The sequence below is a fragment of the Sesamum indicum genome, linkage group LG2 (genome assembly GCF_000512975.1).
Source record: "Sesamum indicum cultivar Zhongzhi No. 13 linkage group LG2, S_indicum_v1.0, whole genome shotgun sequence".
NCBI lineage: Eukaryota > Viridiplantae > Streptophyta > Magnoliopsida > Lamiales > Pedaliaceae > Sesamum > Sesamum indicum.
The window spans coordinates 17,720,127-17,737,741 of NC_026146.1; the positions used below are offsets into that span (position 1 = coordinate 17,720,127).

Sequence of the window (17,615 nt, forward strand, 5' to 3'; positions counted from 1 at the left end):
CTCTCTCTATATAAATATATCAATGTGTGTGTATATAGATATATCGTTGTGTAATCATGGGTGAGCACGCCTGTGTGAAATGATGAAACAATTACCCCATATCTTTTAGGTTATTAAAGTTTTGTCCCGGGCCACTTATTGAATTTTAGGGTTTAGGATGCAATTTATTTTATGTGATATTGTAAATAAGTAAATTATACCTTATAAAAATTATTTCTCTAATTTTTTAAAATAGAGCAATTTAAGAAGTAAAAAGGTAAATTTTCATTTTGAAAGATACAATGTGATATTTTGCTATTTTTTATAAAGAGTAGTTTACACATATAACATATTATATGGAGGTTGCTTGTATATTTCCCTTTAATTTTCGGATGTTGTAATTTGTGATTTTAGGTTTTAATTAAAAAAAAATAGTCAAGGTTGATATCGCTAAAAAAGACAGATTGACTAAATTTATATTATAAGGCCTGATTCAACATGTTTTACATTAGAGTTTAATACAAGTAATTCACTTTCCCCAGAAATGATAAAATGGTTGTGGTATTTATACTAATACAACTGTGTATTATTTAAGGTAGGTACGAATAAAGTATTACTTTAACCCTCAACTACCTCCGATTTATTGGTGGGGTTATTCGAATAATTCGTTATACCACATCAATTTAATAAATTTTGACTTAGCATTCCTTTTCGACAATATCATTCTTGTCTTATTTAACTAGATTTCTTTCCTTCACACGAGGCTTTTGTTTCTAAAGACGGGTTTAGTCTCCATCTGCAAATATAATGTAAGTTTGATGACAAATATATATATGTAAGTTTTGGTATGTTATCCGGTTATACAAACAAATACTGCAAAAACGCATCGATTCATTATTCTACAACAATATGATGAGTTTAATACATAAATGAATGTTGGTAGAATTGTTAAACCCAAGAATAAAGCAAAAGCATAAGACACCTTCATTGATCAATGTGATGATGTTCAAAAAAATCTTTCTTTCCTCTCCTTCTCCTGTAATAAAGGACGCAAAGAATATCTTTAGTTGTCTCTTTATTAAAAGAAAATCTCTTCCTTTTTCACTTCAAAATACCTTCTCTAATTACACCATCATTACCCATAAAACCACCCCATCACCCAACCCTACCTATCTTTGATGTTCTCATCACTCAAAGAACATAATATTCTTTTTCTCTACCCAATTTCCTCTCATTCCCCAAACAAACCCCAAGACCCAAAATGTCACAACCCCTTGAAGCATACCCTAATCCTGTCATGAGATCACAACCAACTTCTTCCAACTCCAACGGTTCGTTTGGCCCTGTTTTCATAGTCTTGGCCGTGATCCTCGTGGTATCCGCCGTGGCCTGCGTGCTGGGACGGCTGTGCAGCAGGCGGCACCACCGTGGGAAGGAGGTGCACCACCACCACAACCCCAAGGCCAATAATAATAAGCAGAGTCACGGCGGGCTAGGGCCTAAAGAGTGGGAGTCCAGGCAAAAGCCAAGCTTCAACATGAGAGATGGGGACATAGAGTTCGGGTTCGACGTCAAGCGAATGCCTTCAGCTAAAATGGCCAACCACGGAGGAGGAAAGGGTGTGCCACCTCATCATAACGGCGCCGGACACAAGCCGGAAGTTAGATTTGCAGATAATGTGTAGCTAGCTAGGGATGTTAATTGATGAAGATGCATGCATGGATGGTGTGGTGTTGAACAGAGGATCTCCCTCAAGGTTATAAACATAGATATCGATCTACTAGTATATATAGTTGATGTTCTTCAAATATAGCATGGTTAATTAGTTGTGCCCAATTTGCAAATTAATTAAGGATTGTGAAATGTTAAAATTTGGTGGTGGTTTGATAGAAAAGGTGTTATATTAAGGTATTTACTATTTGGATTTTCTATTGCAAAATTTATTTCATCATCGTGCACTTCATTCACTTACTATACACATGTCATGTGTATAAAATTTTCTCTAAATAGAATACATGATATCATATTTATACACATAAAATCTGTATATTGAATGAGGTAAAAACTGGAATAATATTCGTAATAAAAAATTCAATCCCATTTATTGCACATCTATTTTTTTCCCCTCTAATTTTCTATTTTATTCTTTTTTTAGTCGAATTAATAGAATACATCGATATATCATAGATTAATCAATCAATGATGAATTATGGTTTATTGAATAAATAAGCATAATCTATTGGTAAAGATTATTATAAAAATAGATGAATTTGTGTAGTTATTAATAAAGTGTGATGAGAATCTCAAAACGAGAAGGTTGTAACTTTAGCACCATATATATAGAGCATATTTTTGTAGTGGTATTGCGTATCTACCGAAAAGGGGCCCGCAGTTGTACTTAATTATAAGCTGCAAAATGGTATGAACACGTTAATGCACTTTTTTCCGCAATAACTGCGTCTGCAGAAATGATATGATTATAACTCCAACCCCTTGGAAGGGGGATACGCTATAGCCACTACTTGGGCCCAAGCCCCATTGCTGGGCTCAAACTTTATAGCTCCAACTTGCCAATGCCATAGAGCGAGTATTAGAACTAATATCATTCATCAACCAATACACAGTGAGTGGAGTGGAAGATGCAAATATTTCTCTTCAACTTTGCACATTTTGAATACACCACTTTTCATCAAATACATCAACCCATTACATATATATTATCATAACCAAGTCTTACACTATGGTACCTACCCTTGGGTTTGGAAACATGCATATATACTATGATCCAGGGATATGGATACGAATGCCACGATATGAAAAATATAAAAAAATTAAGACACGACACGATACTAATATGGGTATATATAATATATTTTTATTATATATATTTTTAATTTTTTGTAAAATTAAAATATGTAGTATGAAAAATATTAAGATAAATATAAAATAAGATGCCTTATATCTATATTAATTGAATGTGGCTTTAAAAATATACATAATCAGACTATTTAAAAAAAATGCAACGAATTTTTTAATAATTTAAGTTTAGTTAAATTATCATGAAAATCTCTTGATTTTTTAGTAATTTCATCATAATATTTTTATTTTAAGAGGAGTGAATTAATTCTTTTTCTGTTTTATTAAGCCTAAAATTTATTTTTTCTTAAAGACAACCAAATTTTTTTTTGAAATTATAAAAAAAAATTCAAAATGTATCGGACACTCCTCCAAAATGTGTCGGACATGTCAACAAATGTGTCCGACGTTGTGTTCCTTCTTTTTCTTTTTTTTTTTTTAAAATTTTTGAACTCATCAATGACTGAAACATATTCAAACTGTGTCCGTATTCAATATTGCATCGAGTAATTTTTCAAAGTATTCATTTATTATAGTGTATATGCCCTCTAAAACAACAATATACTCACCTCACACCAACTCTAAGCAATAAGAAGAGCTGCAAAGCACGCAACCTTAATCACGCCAACACAAGTTCAAAAACAAATCATAATTGGGTGCCGTCATACTTCAAAATTCAAATCAAGAAAATATAGTTAATTTCAAACTTTTTTTAACTAGAGATCCAGTGAAATGATGTGTTAACGCATCATTGATCTACACCCACGATAAAGACAACAATCATTATAATACACACACTATAGCTTAATTTTGGCCTTTAACCAAAAGTTGACAAAGCCTTATTATATTGGCTACATTTCGTCCACTTATATATAGAAAACCATGTTGGAATTCCACGGCGATTGAATATTTTTTGGGTAAACGTCTTTATTTTCATCACCTTAAAAACCACGTTAAATCTATATGGTCATTGTTGATTGATGTTACAACAACTTTAAATAGGTTTTTCTTCTTCCGATTTAAGACGATTGTGGAAATGGTGTGGCAATGGAGGAGATCATTGAGGGGGACCATGGTAGGCGATTTGATGGAATACATAGAGATGCACGCACTGTGGGTGCGCTCATGGTTCGCGATGTGCAGTAGAGGATTCTTAGTATAGAATTATCTACTGCTATTAGCACTTATGTGCTTGACCGCTTATGACGGATTCCTTAGCCTGTCGAGAAAACCGTTTAGATTAAGCAAGTTGTATTTTACTATTGTACTTTTCTTTACTTAATGAAAATTACCTTTACCCAAAAAAATCATTGTTAGAAAAAAATTTAATGATAAATTCTAAACCCACTTATGTTCCTTTAGGTGCTCATTTTTAACTTAGTAAAACTTAAAGTCCTAAAATTGATTCTGAAAAGAAACACATGCAAAAGACCCCTTATTCAAATGCTATTGGATCTATAATGTACTTAATGGTTAGCACTAGACCTGATATTGCCTATGCAGTCAGTTGTCCAAGTAAATATAAGTCAAATACGATTTTTCTCATCGGGAAGCTCTTAAATGGCTGCTAAGATACTTGAATGGTTCCATGAATGTTAGGATAAAATTCACTAAGTGTGCTGAAGGTGTGAACTTAGTCGAATTTGTTAACTCTAATAGGGATAGTAGGAAACCTACTACTTCTTATGCGTTTACCTTATGTGGTGCATACATTAGTTGAAAATCTCAACTTCTCCATATTGTTGCCTTATCTACAACAAAAGTTGAATATATTGCTACCACATAAGCTTTTAAGGAAGCCATTTCACTTGAAGGTTACTAAAAGAAATTGATTTCTTAAAGCAAAAGGTCACAATTTTTTCCCATACCAAAAAGTCATGTGGCCCAAATCCCTTGGGCCCAGCCCATCTCACTGGATGGCTAGGATTGGTCCGCCTTATGATGCTTGGCCCATTTCTCCTTGCCCTGCCCTATTCCCCTAACCCGGCCACTAGGTCGACCCGCTTCCTTCCTTTTTTAAATAGGTCTGTCTCTTCCTCTCACTGTCATAACCCTAATCCCTTTCCCGAAGCATTGTTTGTCTTAGTTTTTTCTCTCACTCTTCTAATCTCTGGTATTGGGTCTCTTTCATCGTTTCTTAATTCTCTCTTCATCGCCATTTATCCTCGATCTTTTTCAAGTATTAAATGGGTTCTTCCTTTATCTATAGTTGACTTTAGTCTAGTTTGTTGCCAGAACTTGAAACTCTTCTCCTCTCTCTAATCTCTTCTGTATTCCTTAAAGTTCTTCGTGAACAAGCTTTAGTGGTTGAATGATCTTGTGTAGATCCAAGCCTTTGTGGCCCTAGGTTAATATAATAGCGTTTGTGGCAGTTTTGGTGCCTTTGTGGCTCTGTGATTCCAAACAACCGTGAGCATGGATTGTGGCGTTAGTGGCTTTTGGATTTACATTGACTGACTGGATCTGTTCTTTTGACCCTTATTCCTGTAAACCATTGCGATCTCCTACTCTTTCTCAATTGTTTAATATTTACTGTATTTTTAATTATGTACTTGTATAGATCTTTATTTTTATTCTATAAAATTATTGTATAAAGGGTTTTCAAACCCTATCAAAATTTGTAATAATTTATGGGCCTGTTTTTATTCTTTGGGCTTGATTCGGGTTTTGGAGATTGATACCTAACGCAATCACAGCATCAAGAGGCTCATTCGTCAATGCCATTTAGAGTAGCATTCATAGTATTGCAAGAAGTGCAGAAATTGAAGACAGCTTGGTTTGACAACATTTTATCGAAACGATGGAATCATACTCCGATGGAACTGAAATTGATTAATTTGGAACTCCATCAACAAGCTCAATTATAACGCCAACAGTCAGCCACAAATAAAAGCGCCATAAATCGTGCTTTCCATTATGTCCTCCATTCTTTTTTTCTTTTCTTGATGCTTGCTTGTGTATTTCCGAAGGAAAAAGTGATGATTATATTACAGGTTTGGTGCTTGTGTTGCATTCAATTTCGAATCCATTTTCAATACTATGTTCCCCATAAACAAGTTTTGAAGTAACAAATTTTGATCAAAACTTTTATTTCCTTGAATAAAAAAATAGTCTTTACATTAGTATTCTAATTTACATTAGGCAAGACTAGTCTCTACAACAGAGAGCTCCAAATGTCCTTGGACTCGTGTCACGATCATCTTCAACAGAAAAGGTCTTTTCTTGTGCTGAGATCATCTTCATCAGCGTTGTTCCTCGACATATCTTTTCTTGTGTCGAGATCATCTTCAGTCGTATCGTATGAAATGTCATCATGTAAGCCTGAAAAGAAAACAAAAGGCAAAGAATGAGAAACATGTGCAATCTATCTATACTCGTTCATTAAGGTCGAGGGACTCAAAGCCCGTCACTGATTTGTCACGCGTGCTTGCCTAAATAATCTCATACCCTCAAGAGTTGTGTGGACATCTAAGGTTAATGTAGAAAATTTAAATACTCTACTGAACACACACAATGTATTTCAACAACATTCAAAACCAAATGGCAACTTATGTATCTACATTGTTGCTCACAGAGAAAGTGACCAATGTTCCTATATATTTCCCCTTTGTCAACTTCTCCCTTATTTGAAAATCCAAAAAGTTGAAAAGCCATTGTATTTTCATTTGTACACTTCAAAACCCAAAAGTCTGCTTTGATTTCTATAAAATGTCCAAGTTCTCACTATTCTAATTTGAAAAGAACAGGTACATGAATTTTTTAAGCCTCTGAGAATACAATTGATGCAAATTGAGAAGAATACCTCTTTCGAGAACAATACTCCAACCTCTTGACAAATTTGTTCCTAATTTATTCAATATGTTGGATTTGTTTCAAGGGTTTGCTTTTGCAGAACTTTTCAACATCATATATTTAAAATTTTGTACAAATTTTACAAAAAATCGTATCATGTCTATTGACATTTGACTTGTACAGGTGTATCACAATAAAGTTTGTTGAAGAATCATTATCATACAAAACACAACTTATTTATTTGTGAACTTCATTAATGAAACATCACATACTAAAATATTGACGGTTGTCTACATGCCAATTCGATTTATTTATTTCTCGAATGTTGTGCATTTGTATTGAAAAAATCATCATAATTAATACATCATTTTTCAAGTGTTCTCATAACTGAAAAAACTTACATTCAATCATCAAAATGTGATGAATTCATCAATTTATAGGGAAAAGGTAAGATGAATTGCTTTTTTGAAATTATAAAAACTGCTTTGTTAATAAAAACAAAAACAAATTGGATAGGGATTTTTGGAGGAATTCTGAAGCATTTATCCAAAAGCAATTGAATGATTGCATCTCAAAAACTACCGATTATTAGATAGGTTTATATAACAAAATAATGGATACAAAAGTTTGTGCACTAGAAGCTGATTTGGGAAGAAAAAAGTTTATCAAAAAAATATCAATTCATTCAAGTATGTTTTAGACAAAAGGAAAGCCCAAAAAAGAAAAAGTGAGAGACAGTAAAACACTTGTGGTAAGTGCATGTTTTAGAAAATTAAGGCAATTAACAAGAAAAACAAATTTGTAAACATAAGATTATTTAGTTGTCAAAACTGCATGTTGCTTTAGAAAAAACATTTCTCAAATTTGAGACATAATATTGAAGAAAGAGTTCTCAAATCCCTTTAAAAAAAATTAAAAAGTTGCATGTAGACAACCATCCTATATTTTGGCATAGTGTTCCATTATCGAAGATCACAAATAAATAGTTTATGAATGTATGATAAGGAACTTCTAACAAATTTTTCTACGATACACCTGTAAAAGTGAAGATGTCAAGGAACATGACAACATGATTTTTTGTACATCCATACAAAATGATAAATAAATGGCATCAAAAAATTGTAAAGCAAACCCATGAAAAGAACCCTACAAAATGAATAAACCACGAGCAAATCTACAAAAAGAATGAAGTTTAGTTCTTCCCATTGGCATTCAACTCTACACATGCATCCTTCATATTCTTAGGAGCCTTAAAACATTCATATTCCTGTTTCTTCCAAATTACAACAGTGAGAACGAGGACACTTCACAGAATCACAGCAGGGGTTTAGGTTTTGAAGTTTACAAATTGTAAAAACAATGGTTCAACATTTTCTTGATTTTCAAATGTGGGAGAAAAGTCGACAAAGTAGGATGGAAAGGAACAAGGATCACTTTTCTGATAGAAAAACAAGTCGAGAGGAAACCATAGATACAATGGTTACCATTAGGCTCTAAATGTTGTCAAAATGCATTATTGTAGCGGCCAATGTGTGTTTCAATTGAGTGTTTAAATTTCCTACTTAACCCTTTGATTTCCACACAACACTTAAGAATATGAGATTACTTTAGTTTGCACAAAATTGACAAACCAAATTCAAGCTGAGGCCCTTAATCTTACAAGAAGCGAGTATAGATACAATCAAATAAAATGCTTGTGACACATGGTACTGAAAGATGATTTTTCAAATAAGTTGATTCTAGTTTATAATTATATGCAAACAAAATCAAATATTGCCTCTGCATGCTATATGTGTTATGAGCAAACAAAATCAAATATTGCCTCCGCATGCTATAAAATGCATTAAGACAGGATTGTGAAAGCAACTTGAATATGACAAAAGAACATAGATAATCATTCGGGTTCCACAGTGGAACCTGTGATTTAAACCATAGCTCATAGAGTTCTCCAGTAAAAGGGCATAAGCAACATAGCAACAATACTCCATAAACAACAAACTACCAAGATGCAAGGGCATAAGAAACAAAGCAAAAATACTTCATAACAATGAAAGTTTTCTAGATGCACACATAAGCAACAGAGCATAAATACTTAATAACCTAGAGAGCTCTCCAGATGCACTTAAGAAAAGAAAAACTGTTGATCGATCACAAGCTAATAATGATTTAAGAAGATACTAAACTCAAGCTGAACTTGAAGTAAAGGAGAGCAGCTGGAAGGCACTTATGTTATAGTGAATTTATATATATATATATATATATATATAGAGAGAGAGAGAGAGAGAGGAGATAGGCTAATATGATTGATTATAAAGATAATAGTAAGAAAACAAAAGGTTACCCATGGCTCCTAAAATGCACTTGGTGTCACCGTCACTGATCTATGTCAAGATATCACAACATGAGTTCCCATTAGCTTCAAGCAGTAATCTCACTCTAGATTGTCTTAGACCATCCACATGGTCTAACCAACAAACATTAGTATATTTGCTAGTAATAGGTCACATATAGACAACAAAGCCAAAATTAATCAGAACCAAAGTCCTATATGAACCAAGAATTAAACTAGTTCAGGTATTTTGAGAAAAATACCACAAACCACTCATAGAGAAAGAAAATCACTGTACCATTATAACCACAATGGAATATGGAAATATTAAAGAACTTAATTGATTGGTAACTTTGGAACTATTATGCATACAACAGTTATATTTTGTTAACACTTAACATTCTTTCCTGTCCCAATCCAGGAGGATCAGAATTCAAGTCAATCTATAGCCTGCGACCTACCATCAATTTCAATAAAGAGCACATATTATGAATTCAAGTGAATATGCTTGGCATTAAGAATAAGGGAAAAATATTAACTAAGATAAGGAAATTAAGGAAATTAGTCACCCGAGCATACAATGAAAGTGTCATCATCTTCATTTTCCCCAGAAGTTCTTGAAGAACTAGAGCCTGTAAATAAAAAAGAGTAAAATTTCGCCTCCATTTTTGTCACAAATCCACAATGACCAACAATGTCATATTTAATTCACAACAATTTGTTCAGTGTAAACATTTCTTTAACCAAAGAAGAAAGTAACAGAGAATCACACCAAGAAATAGGAGAAATTCAACACAATGACAATGAACGAAATCATGTCCAAAAATGATGTCTGACATAAGAATAAGGGAAAAATATTAACTTAAGATAAGGAAATTAGTCACCCGAGCATACAATGAAAGTGTCTGACATCTAATGGTTGTGGAAATTCATACAAAAATCATCTTGTGCCTGACAACATCAAGTAACACAATGAGTTGACCCAAACAATCAATACTTTCGTGTGTGACTTCCAGGAACCAAAACGCCAAGACAACAAAAATCAAACCACAGAAGCACAACATATAAACCAAAAAAGAGTCGACAATGAATAAACTGACCACAGTAGCGAGGACAAATTCGAAGCCGCCGTGGATGTTGAAGGAGAGAAGGTTCGGCATGTCGTCGTCGACCTCCATCTCGGGCGCCGCAGCACCGAGATTCGCTCTTGTCTCAGCCATATCGCTCTCCCAGAGGCATCTTCTCTCTCTACCCTCTCAATGAGCGAGGAGAGGAGGAGGTCAGTTTACAGAGGGGTGAACTCCAACGGACTAATTTTTCCTGCTTCAACGGTACTTTCCAACTATTAGTATTCTTTTCAACCTAATAATAAATCACTAATTTTTTCAACTTAATAAGAAATCACTAACGGTTATATTTTCCTTTTTTTACCGTTGATTATTTGTCATTAGACAAATTATTAATTAATTATTAAAATAAATCCCTTGACAAACTCTATTTACTAAGTAAATTTTGTTAATTTCTAATTATCAACTCGTCTCTAATTCATTGTAAAAAAAACTCGTCCCTAATTCAAAAATCATAATTTTTTAGTAGAAACTAGAGATGTCTATTTTTAATTTTTAAAAATTTTATATATTTAATTACGTATTCAATACTTTATCAATTTTATGCTCAAAATTGACCATATATTATAATTATTAATCAATTCATATATTTTAGTTTAGATAATAATAACCTATGGTACTTTTATTTATACATCTAATCTTTATACAAAAACAAGTTTAATCAACAATTTAGTAAATTTTAATATTTTCTAAAAATAATTATTTAATATGACACATAAATTTTTTGTTATATTTTAATATTTATTTGTAATCTCTTATATTTTTTCACATAATTGAGAGACCAATTGGTAATTATTTAGGAATTTAAATTTAATTATAAATAAATTATAGATTCAAAATAGAATAAAATAAAATCTGAACGGATTAAACTGAAGTTCGTTATAATATTTTGAAGCAAATTATATTAATTAAAAAATTAGAAAGAACGTAATGATAATTATTAAAAATATTAAATATAATAACAAATTTCACTCTCTGCGATATGCTTCACCCACTCCAATTTTGCCGTGAGTTGACCAATACACCATTTGCCACCCAAAGCATCTATATCTATATCTAATATTTGGGACACAAATAACAAAATTCAGACTCCATTCTACATGAGATTTGGATTATTTATGAATTCAAAACAGATGGACTCTCCTATCCTCAAGCACGGCACTTTTGGAGACAATGGTGCGGCGTAGGATGCCGGTGAGGTCACTTTAGGAGGCGAGTTCCATCGGAAAGAGGATAGAATTGGTTTCTTGACTACTGCTGCGAATAGGATTGGCTGCAAATAGGATTGGCTGCGAATATGATAGGTGAGTTCCATGTTCCTGTCGTTCAAATATTGCCGCCGATTGGCTTGGATGACGTTCGTTCTTCTTTCAACATTGCAGAATTCTTGAAGCTGGCGATTAGGATTGTTGATGATGGAGAGATGTCGCCTCCCTAATGGCACTGAAAACCCTAAAAAAGAAGTGGGAATCGCGATATGGTCCAATTTGCCCAAGCCGTGTTTTGGGAATGCGTTTGGCGTGGGGGTTGCGCATGGCTCGCCGGCCCCCATTGATGAACCTGCAAGGCTTGGGCGTGACTCCATCTCCACCAGCCCTTGCGCCCGCTCCTCTGATTCCATCATTTTATGCCGCAGACGTCGAAAATGGACATTGTTGCTATGATGGATGTTGTTGCGTCCGTATGTTGCCGACGACATAAAGTGTTTCTGTTGCGCTACTCGTGATGACTGTTTCTGCTGCTGCTGTTGCGCCGCAACCTGTAACGCCATCGGTGGTGGGTTTGCCTCCCGTGACGGCCGTTGTACATGTGCCGCTCTTGACGCAGACCGGACTTTTTGTCAGTAACATTCCACTGTATTTTTGCTTTAATATTCCTACTACTAGTGATAAAATTACAGATGCATTTCATAATTTGCCCCATAAAACTTTGAAATATGTTCCCCCATCAAAGTAAACTGGAGATATTGTTATTCGTCCTACGTCGAAAACTATTCGAAATGGGCCACATACGCGCGCACACACACACTTGAATAATTTTGAGTAATATTAATTAGATGTCAATTTGGTTTGATTATCAAGAAATGACAGTGGCTAATTAGTGGAATAGTCAGCGGACTGGCTAGGTCAAGTCATTTTGTTACGTAGTATAGATGTCTTGCTAAGCAACAAGACATTTGTGATCACAAATCATGGAAACACATTAACTATGATCAATAAATACAATTCTTTAATCATCCTTAATTATTCTAATCTTCAACGTCAATTATTCTATAGGCTGACGACGTCATTCACAAACGAGCGCTTTTTAATTTTCAGAGGAAATTTTACAAGAAAGTTCACATAATTTCGGACTTGAAGAATTCAAATACATAATTTTCTATAATTAAAGGGGGAAATTACATTTATTTTCCTAGTCTATAATCTGTTTACACAAATTATTCTTATCCTTTTGAATAATTATATATACACTCATCACAAACGTCAACAATATTTTCACAAATTTACTCCTATTTTTAAAAAATTACACATACAACCCTAAAAAAATTAATATCATTATACATAGTATTTTTGTCTTTTCACTGTTTGAATGGATTTCTGTAATTACTCAAAAAGTATGAGTAATTTATGTAAATAATTCATAGAACATAGGATTGTAAATATAATTATATAGCACAAATTAAAAAGAAGATACATATATATGCAATAATTATGATATCTTTTATTTGTTGACTAGACAAATTTAGACTGCAATATTGTGATGTGTATAGCATCTGGTGGTCGTTGTAATTAGGTTGGATCTAGAAGAAGATGAAAATTATTGATTTATTGGGATTTGGCAGCCATATCCATATCAAGAAATCAATGACTGGTCAGCCCTGACAAGTACAACAACGTTGGTGTAACATTAATTGAATCCCACGTAAAGCAGACCGCGTCCAATGTCCATCCTTTGACTTCTATCAAAGATCCGCTTAATTTTATTTCCAACTGATTGCTATACATCAAAATTCAACGTTGACACTTGAAATCTTTGAATTCATCAAAACTACGTGTCTTTTTTTTTTTTTTTAAATATATATAGAACCAATTACAGTGTTACAGGAAACTCTTCTTGATTTTAGAAATGGTTAAATATATGAAAATATTTTTAAAAAATATATAAATATTATAATATTAATTGCAAGTCAGGGAAATGACAAATTAGATTAAATTAAAAACCCTTCAAATCTAAATTGAGGAAAATAAGTTGAAGAAAAATTATCAGTTACGCATTAGTAAAAGTTATGAGTATTTGAAGCAAAACAGTTAAAAATGAAAAAATATTGAAGTTTGAATATCTAGAAAACCAACTTAACAATATTCGATTTTGCCAACAAACTGCAGAAATTGGTAAGAATTAATAATAGCTTTTAACTTATATCAACTTAATTTAAACAGTTCATAAATAAAAAATTATAAAATAAAAATACTCTTTTCATCTTATTTTCATCAATAAGCCGATAAATTATGATTTAGACCCTTGCAAACACCCCTTTATACACTATGCTCGTCGAATTTAACCATTATGTTAGAAAAGAAAAATTACATTAGACCCCTTAATATCAACCCTCTATGTATACATTTAGTACTTCTGAGGTTTATTTTTGTCTAATATTAAACTAATCACTTTATTAATTAAAAATTCATCGATTTTGTTAATATTATAAAAATAAAAAAATTCATATTTATCCATGATTGACTTATTACTGACTATTGCAAATGAAACTAACTTTTTTCTTTCAAATTATCCTTGTACATCTTGACACACTAATACATGTGAAAATATATATTTTCACTATATATTATCAAGGTAGTTTGGTCTAAAAAAAATGCAATAAGTCAATTAGAAATAAATATATATGTTAAATTCAACTTTTTTTTTATCAATATCAGCAAATTCGATAATTTTTGACTAATTGAGGGATCTATTTGTTAAACGAAAACGAATCTTATAGAGTACTAGATATAATTTTCCAAACCTTTAGTGTTTAGGAATAATTATACAGACATTATAAAAGGGCGGTGGAGTTATTTCTTATTTTTATGTAAGACGATACGAGAGGAATTCTTATAATGTTAATAAACCGCTATCAAAGTTTTCATCAACTTAATCAATTAGTAATTAATTAAAATTCTAGAAGGAGCGTCATTGATTATGCAACTAAAGTATTTTATGCAAATTTATTGCAGAGGTGAGACGCTAACTATCGAAACTCGACGTCCCTATGTAGTATGATTCCGACACTACAGAAATGAGTAGTTGTGACTGTCCATCTCCCATATTGATCTTATCTATTCATATTAACAATTTTCTTACTATTCGCTTCTTCTTGTGTTATTTCATTATCTCTGTTAGCTTTACGTTAGGGTTAAATACACTTTGCATCCTTTAATTATGTGTTTTGTTTTATTTGCACCCTTAAAATATAAAAGCTAATAAAAACAACCCTAACAAAATAATTTAATATTGATAAGACAAGAATATCCTCCTCACTTACTCCTATACTTTTTTTTATTCTACTTACTAAAATATATTTTATTAAAATATCTCCCCCCAAACTATTTTTAGTAATTTAAAATTTTACTCATATTTTATTTTAAAAATAATATTTTTAATTTTCAATTTTATATAAATTATGGAACACAAAAAATAATAAGCTCAAATATATGAAAATATGTTCTACAAAGTAAATAAATTATGTTAAAAGTAAATGTAAATATGTGTCAATACATAATGCATATAATATTAAGGAAAAGTATGTTATATAACTTATGAATTTTTATTCAATTACATGTCCACATAGTAAATAAATATCATATCATTACTTAAAAAAATATAGAATATTATATTAACTACATTATAAATTTGTATACTTTACAGCATATATATGTTCAATATAATTAATATTTTAAATTTGTATTGATTATTTACTTTTATAAAATGTTCAATATATATAACAACACAAGCAAAAATTATGTAAAATTTTTATCAATTATGTAAAAAATATAAGAATTGTAACTTTATGGAGTTTATACGGATTCTACACTCAGTATAAAAGTTATAGACTTTGAGTAGTGCCTATTTTGAAAAAAAAAAAATATAATAATTAAAAGTATATTTAGGAGAATGATTGTGAAAGAGATATTTTAGGGCTGTAAATAATAAGGCATTTTCGTCATAAAAAAATTAGAGTATATCATGAGGGGTCATTTTGTTATGTTTTATAATTTAGGGGTGTAAATACATTTTATGCATAATTTAGGGGTGTAAAGTGTATTTAACCCTCTATTTTATTTAATTTTTATGATGCTATGATAATGACATTTATGTATTCAATTCAATGAGAAAACGACTAAAATGTTAATTAATGAAGGTCATGGAGTGACATAAGTCAGATTATTTATATTTCAATTCTGTAGTTTATCATTTTTATCTACTTCTACCTCTGTTGTGGTTGTAATTTGAGTAACTGAGTGAAAGTAAAAGTTACCCTCCACATGTTTCATACTTTTCAAGTATTTTATTTAGAGATAGAGAATTTAATGCACTGCATCAAGATTTTTCACTACATTATAAATGATTATGATTTAAAAGTTATAATAAATTCATATTATTAATTACGATTGAACAAAATCAATGAAAAAATTTAAATATTTTAATTACCATAATAATCAATATTTGTCATGATTTTCAGTATGATCAAAATATTTGCCATCTTTTTAGCTATAACTAATATTTTGACATCACTTGCAAAAATAATAATTAACGGCCTTTGCGGAGCCACAATTAATTTGTATACAATACAATTGTTTTCCTTTGACCATATTGTTTAGCTATTGCGAAAATTCATATTTCATCTAGTGATTTTGGATGGTATCTTATCAAATTAATAGATAGTAACTCCTATTAAAAAAAAAATGGTATTTATAGTGTAGTTAGGAGTGTTTGCATGTGTAACACATGTATATTTATGGTGTGATTTAGGTATAAAAATTTACTTTTATACCCTCATAAATAATTTAATATTATTGATACATCCATCATCCACCTTCTCTCTCAAAAGAAAAACAAAAAATAAGGGTAACTACTGTGAAAAATCATTCTAAAAGAAAATCAAAAAATATATTGATGTGCAGACTACTTCAAGGTCGTAATTCATAAGTACACAACACCCCAACTTTTCTCTTAATTACAAAATAAGTCAAGATCCGCATATTTTCTATTGTGGTCATGCCAACCCCACTCAAGCCGACTTAAATTATGTACTTATAGTGATCATTCGATCATTTGTTGGATTGTAGTTTATGTAGAATCATACGACTCGAGAAAATATGAATGCTAGCCTTCTATGCCCCATGTACAATATATTTTATCTAGTACTTCGGTTAAATCTTAATTAGTCCATCATCTTTAATTTCCATTCCACTTTAGTCCTTCATCTCTTAGATGCATAGTAATAGTCCCACATCTTTTAAATAGATTTTATCATGGCCCCTGACTGTTAAGTTTTAACGGAATCTAATTAGAATGGATGGAATATTCTACTAATTAAGGAAAAAATAGAAGAAACTCATGTTCTTCAATTATTTGCCAATTATTAAAAAATTATCATGTATTTCAATATTTTTATTTTTTTATAATTAAACTAAACTAGCAATATTAATAAATCAACCACTGATCATTAAGAAAAATAAATAAATTTAACAAATGCAAGCTAAACATCTTCTTTAAATTTTGTAATGCATTTTGAATTTGACATTTAATATTGATGCCCTCAAATATCTTTCTTCAAAGCAATGTGAAAAAAAATCAATTGGCCAAAATAAAAACAAATATGTTGATTGAAATTCATATAAATTCCTTTTTATTTATATGAATTTGACTTCTAAGTTTTGGGCGTACAATATATTTATTACATTTGCTTGTTTATTTTCCTGAATAATTAATAGTTGTCTTATTAATAAAAAGGAAATCATTACACGTGGGCATTCAATAACACAAACAATTCCCATGGAGTTACAAATTGATGTTAAAAGAGTCAGCCGTCAAAACCAACGCAAAGGTCCAAAGCTTCTTAGAAGACTCCTTCATTCCCAAAATAGAATAACAATACAAATGATAACAACGTGAACGCGCAATTGAATTTTCGTTCCCATCTTCCTCTCCAAACTAACAAACCCTTTAAACCTATTTTATCACATGCAGACAAAGACAACTTATCCTTTCACATTATATGATCTGTGTGCGTTCAAACTTGGACACCCTTGTCATTAATACAAAAGTTTAACACATATCCAATTCAATTTCTCATCTCCCACCAACTACCTATATATAAAACATTTAATCCGTTACTACATTCATTCAATCCCAATCTCTCCCTCTTCCTCTCTTTAAATTTCTCTCTCTAACTTCATACCATAGAAAGCAAATCTTTACAATCAATCCAAAAATCCCAAAAATAAAGGTGGGAAATTGAAAAAAGCTCAGAT

The 17,615-nt window shown here is 31.4% G+C and overlaps 2 protein-coding genes across 6 annotated transcripts; one reads left to right on the forward strand and one right to left on the reverse strand.

The window, feature by feature from the left end:
* LOC105156608 lies at positions 1,100–1,850 on the forward strand. The gene has a single exon (XM_011072785.2). The coding sequence runs from the start codon at positions 1,241–1,243 to the stop codon at positions 1,661–1,663; it is 423 nt and encodes a 140-aa protein (XP_011071087.1). The 5' UTR covers positions 1,100–1,240; the 3' UTR covers positions 1,664–1,850.
* On the reverse strand, positions 5,893–10,306 carry LOC110011346. Of its 5 annotated transcripts, none has more exons than XR_002286352.1 (4): positions 10,057–10,306; positions 9,536–9,588; positions 8,969–9,008; positions 5,893–6,156 (listed from the first exon to the last, which is right to left on the reverse strand). XR_002286352.1 is itself a non-coding variant. In XM_020691350.1 (3 exons), exons 1-3 carry the CDS (start codon positions 10,174–10,176, stop codon positions 5,983–5,985), a joined length of 357 nt encoding a protein of 118 aa, XP_020547009.1. In that variant the 5' UTR covers positions 10,177–10,306; the 3' UTR covers positions 5,893–5,982. The 5 variants fall into 5 exon arrangements, 2 of the variants coding, with proteins under 2 accessions (XP_020547009.1, XP_020547011.1); XR_002286353.1 differs by lacking the exon at positions 8,969–9,008 and adding an exon at positions 9,851–9,907; XR_002286351.1 differs by lacking the exon at positions 8,969–9,008.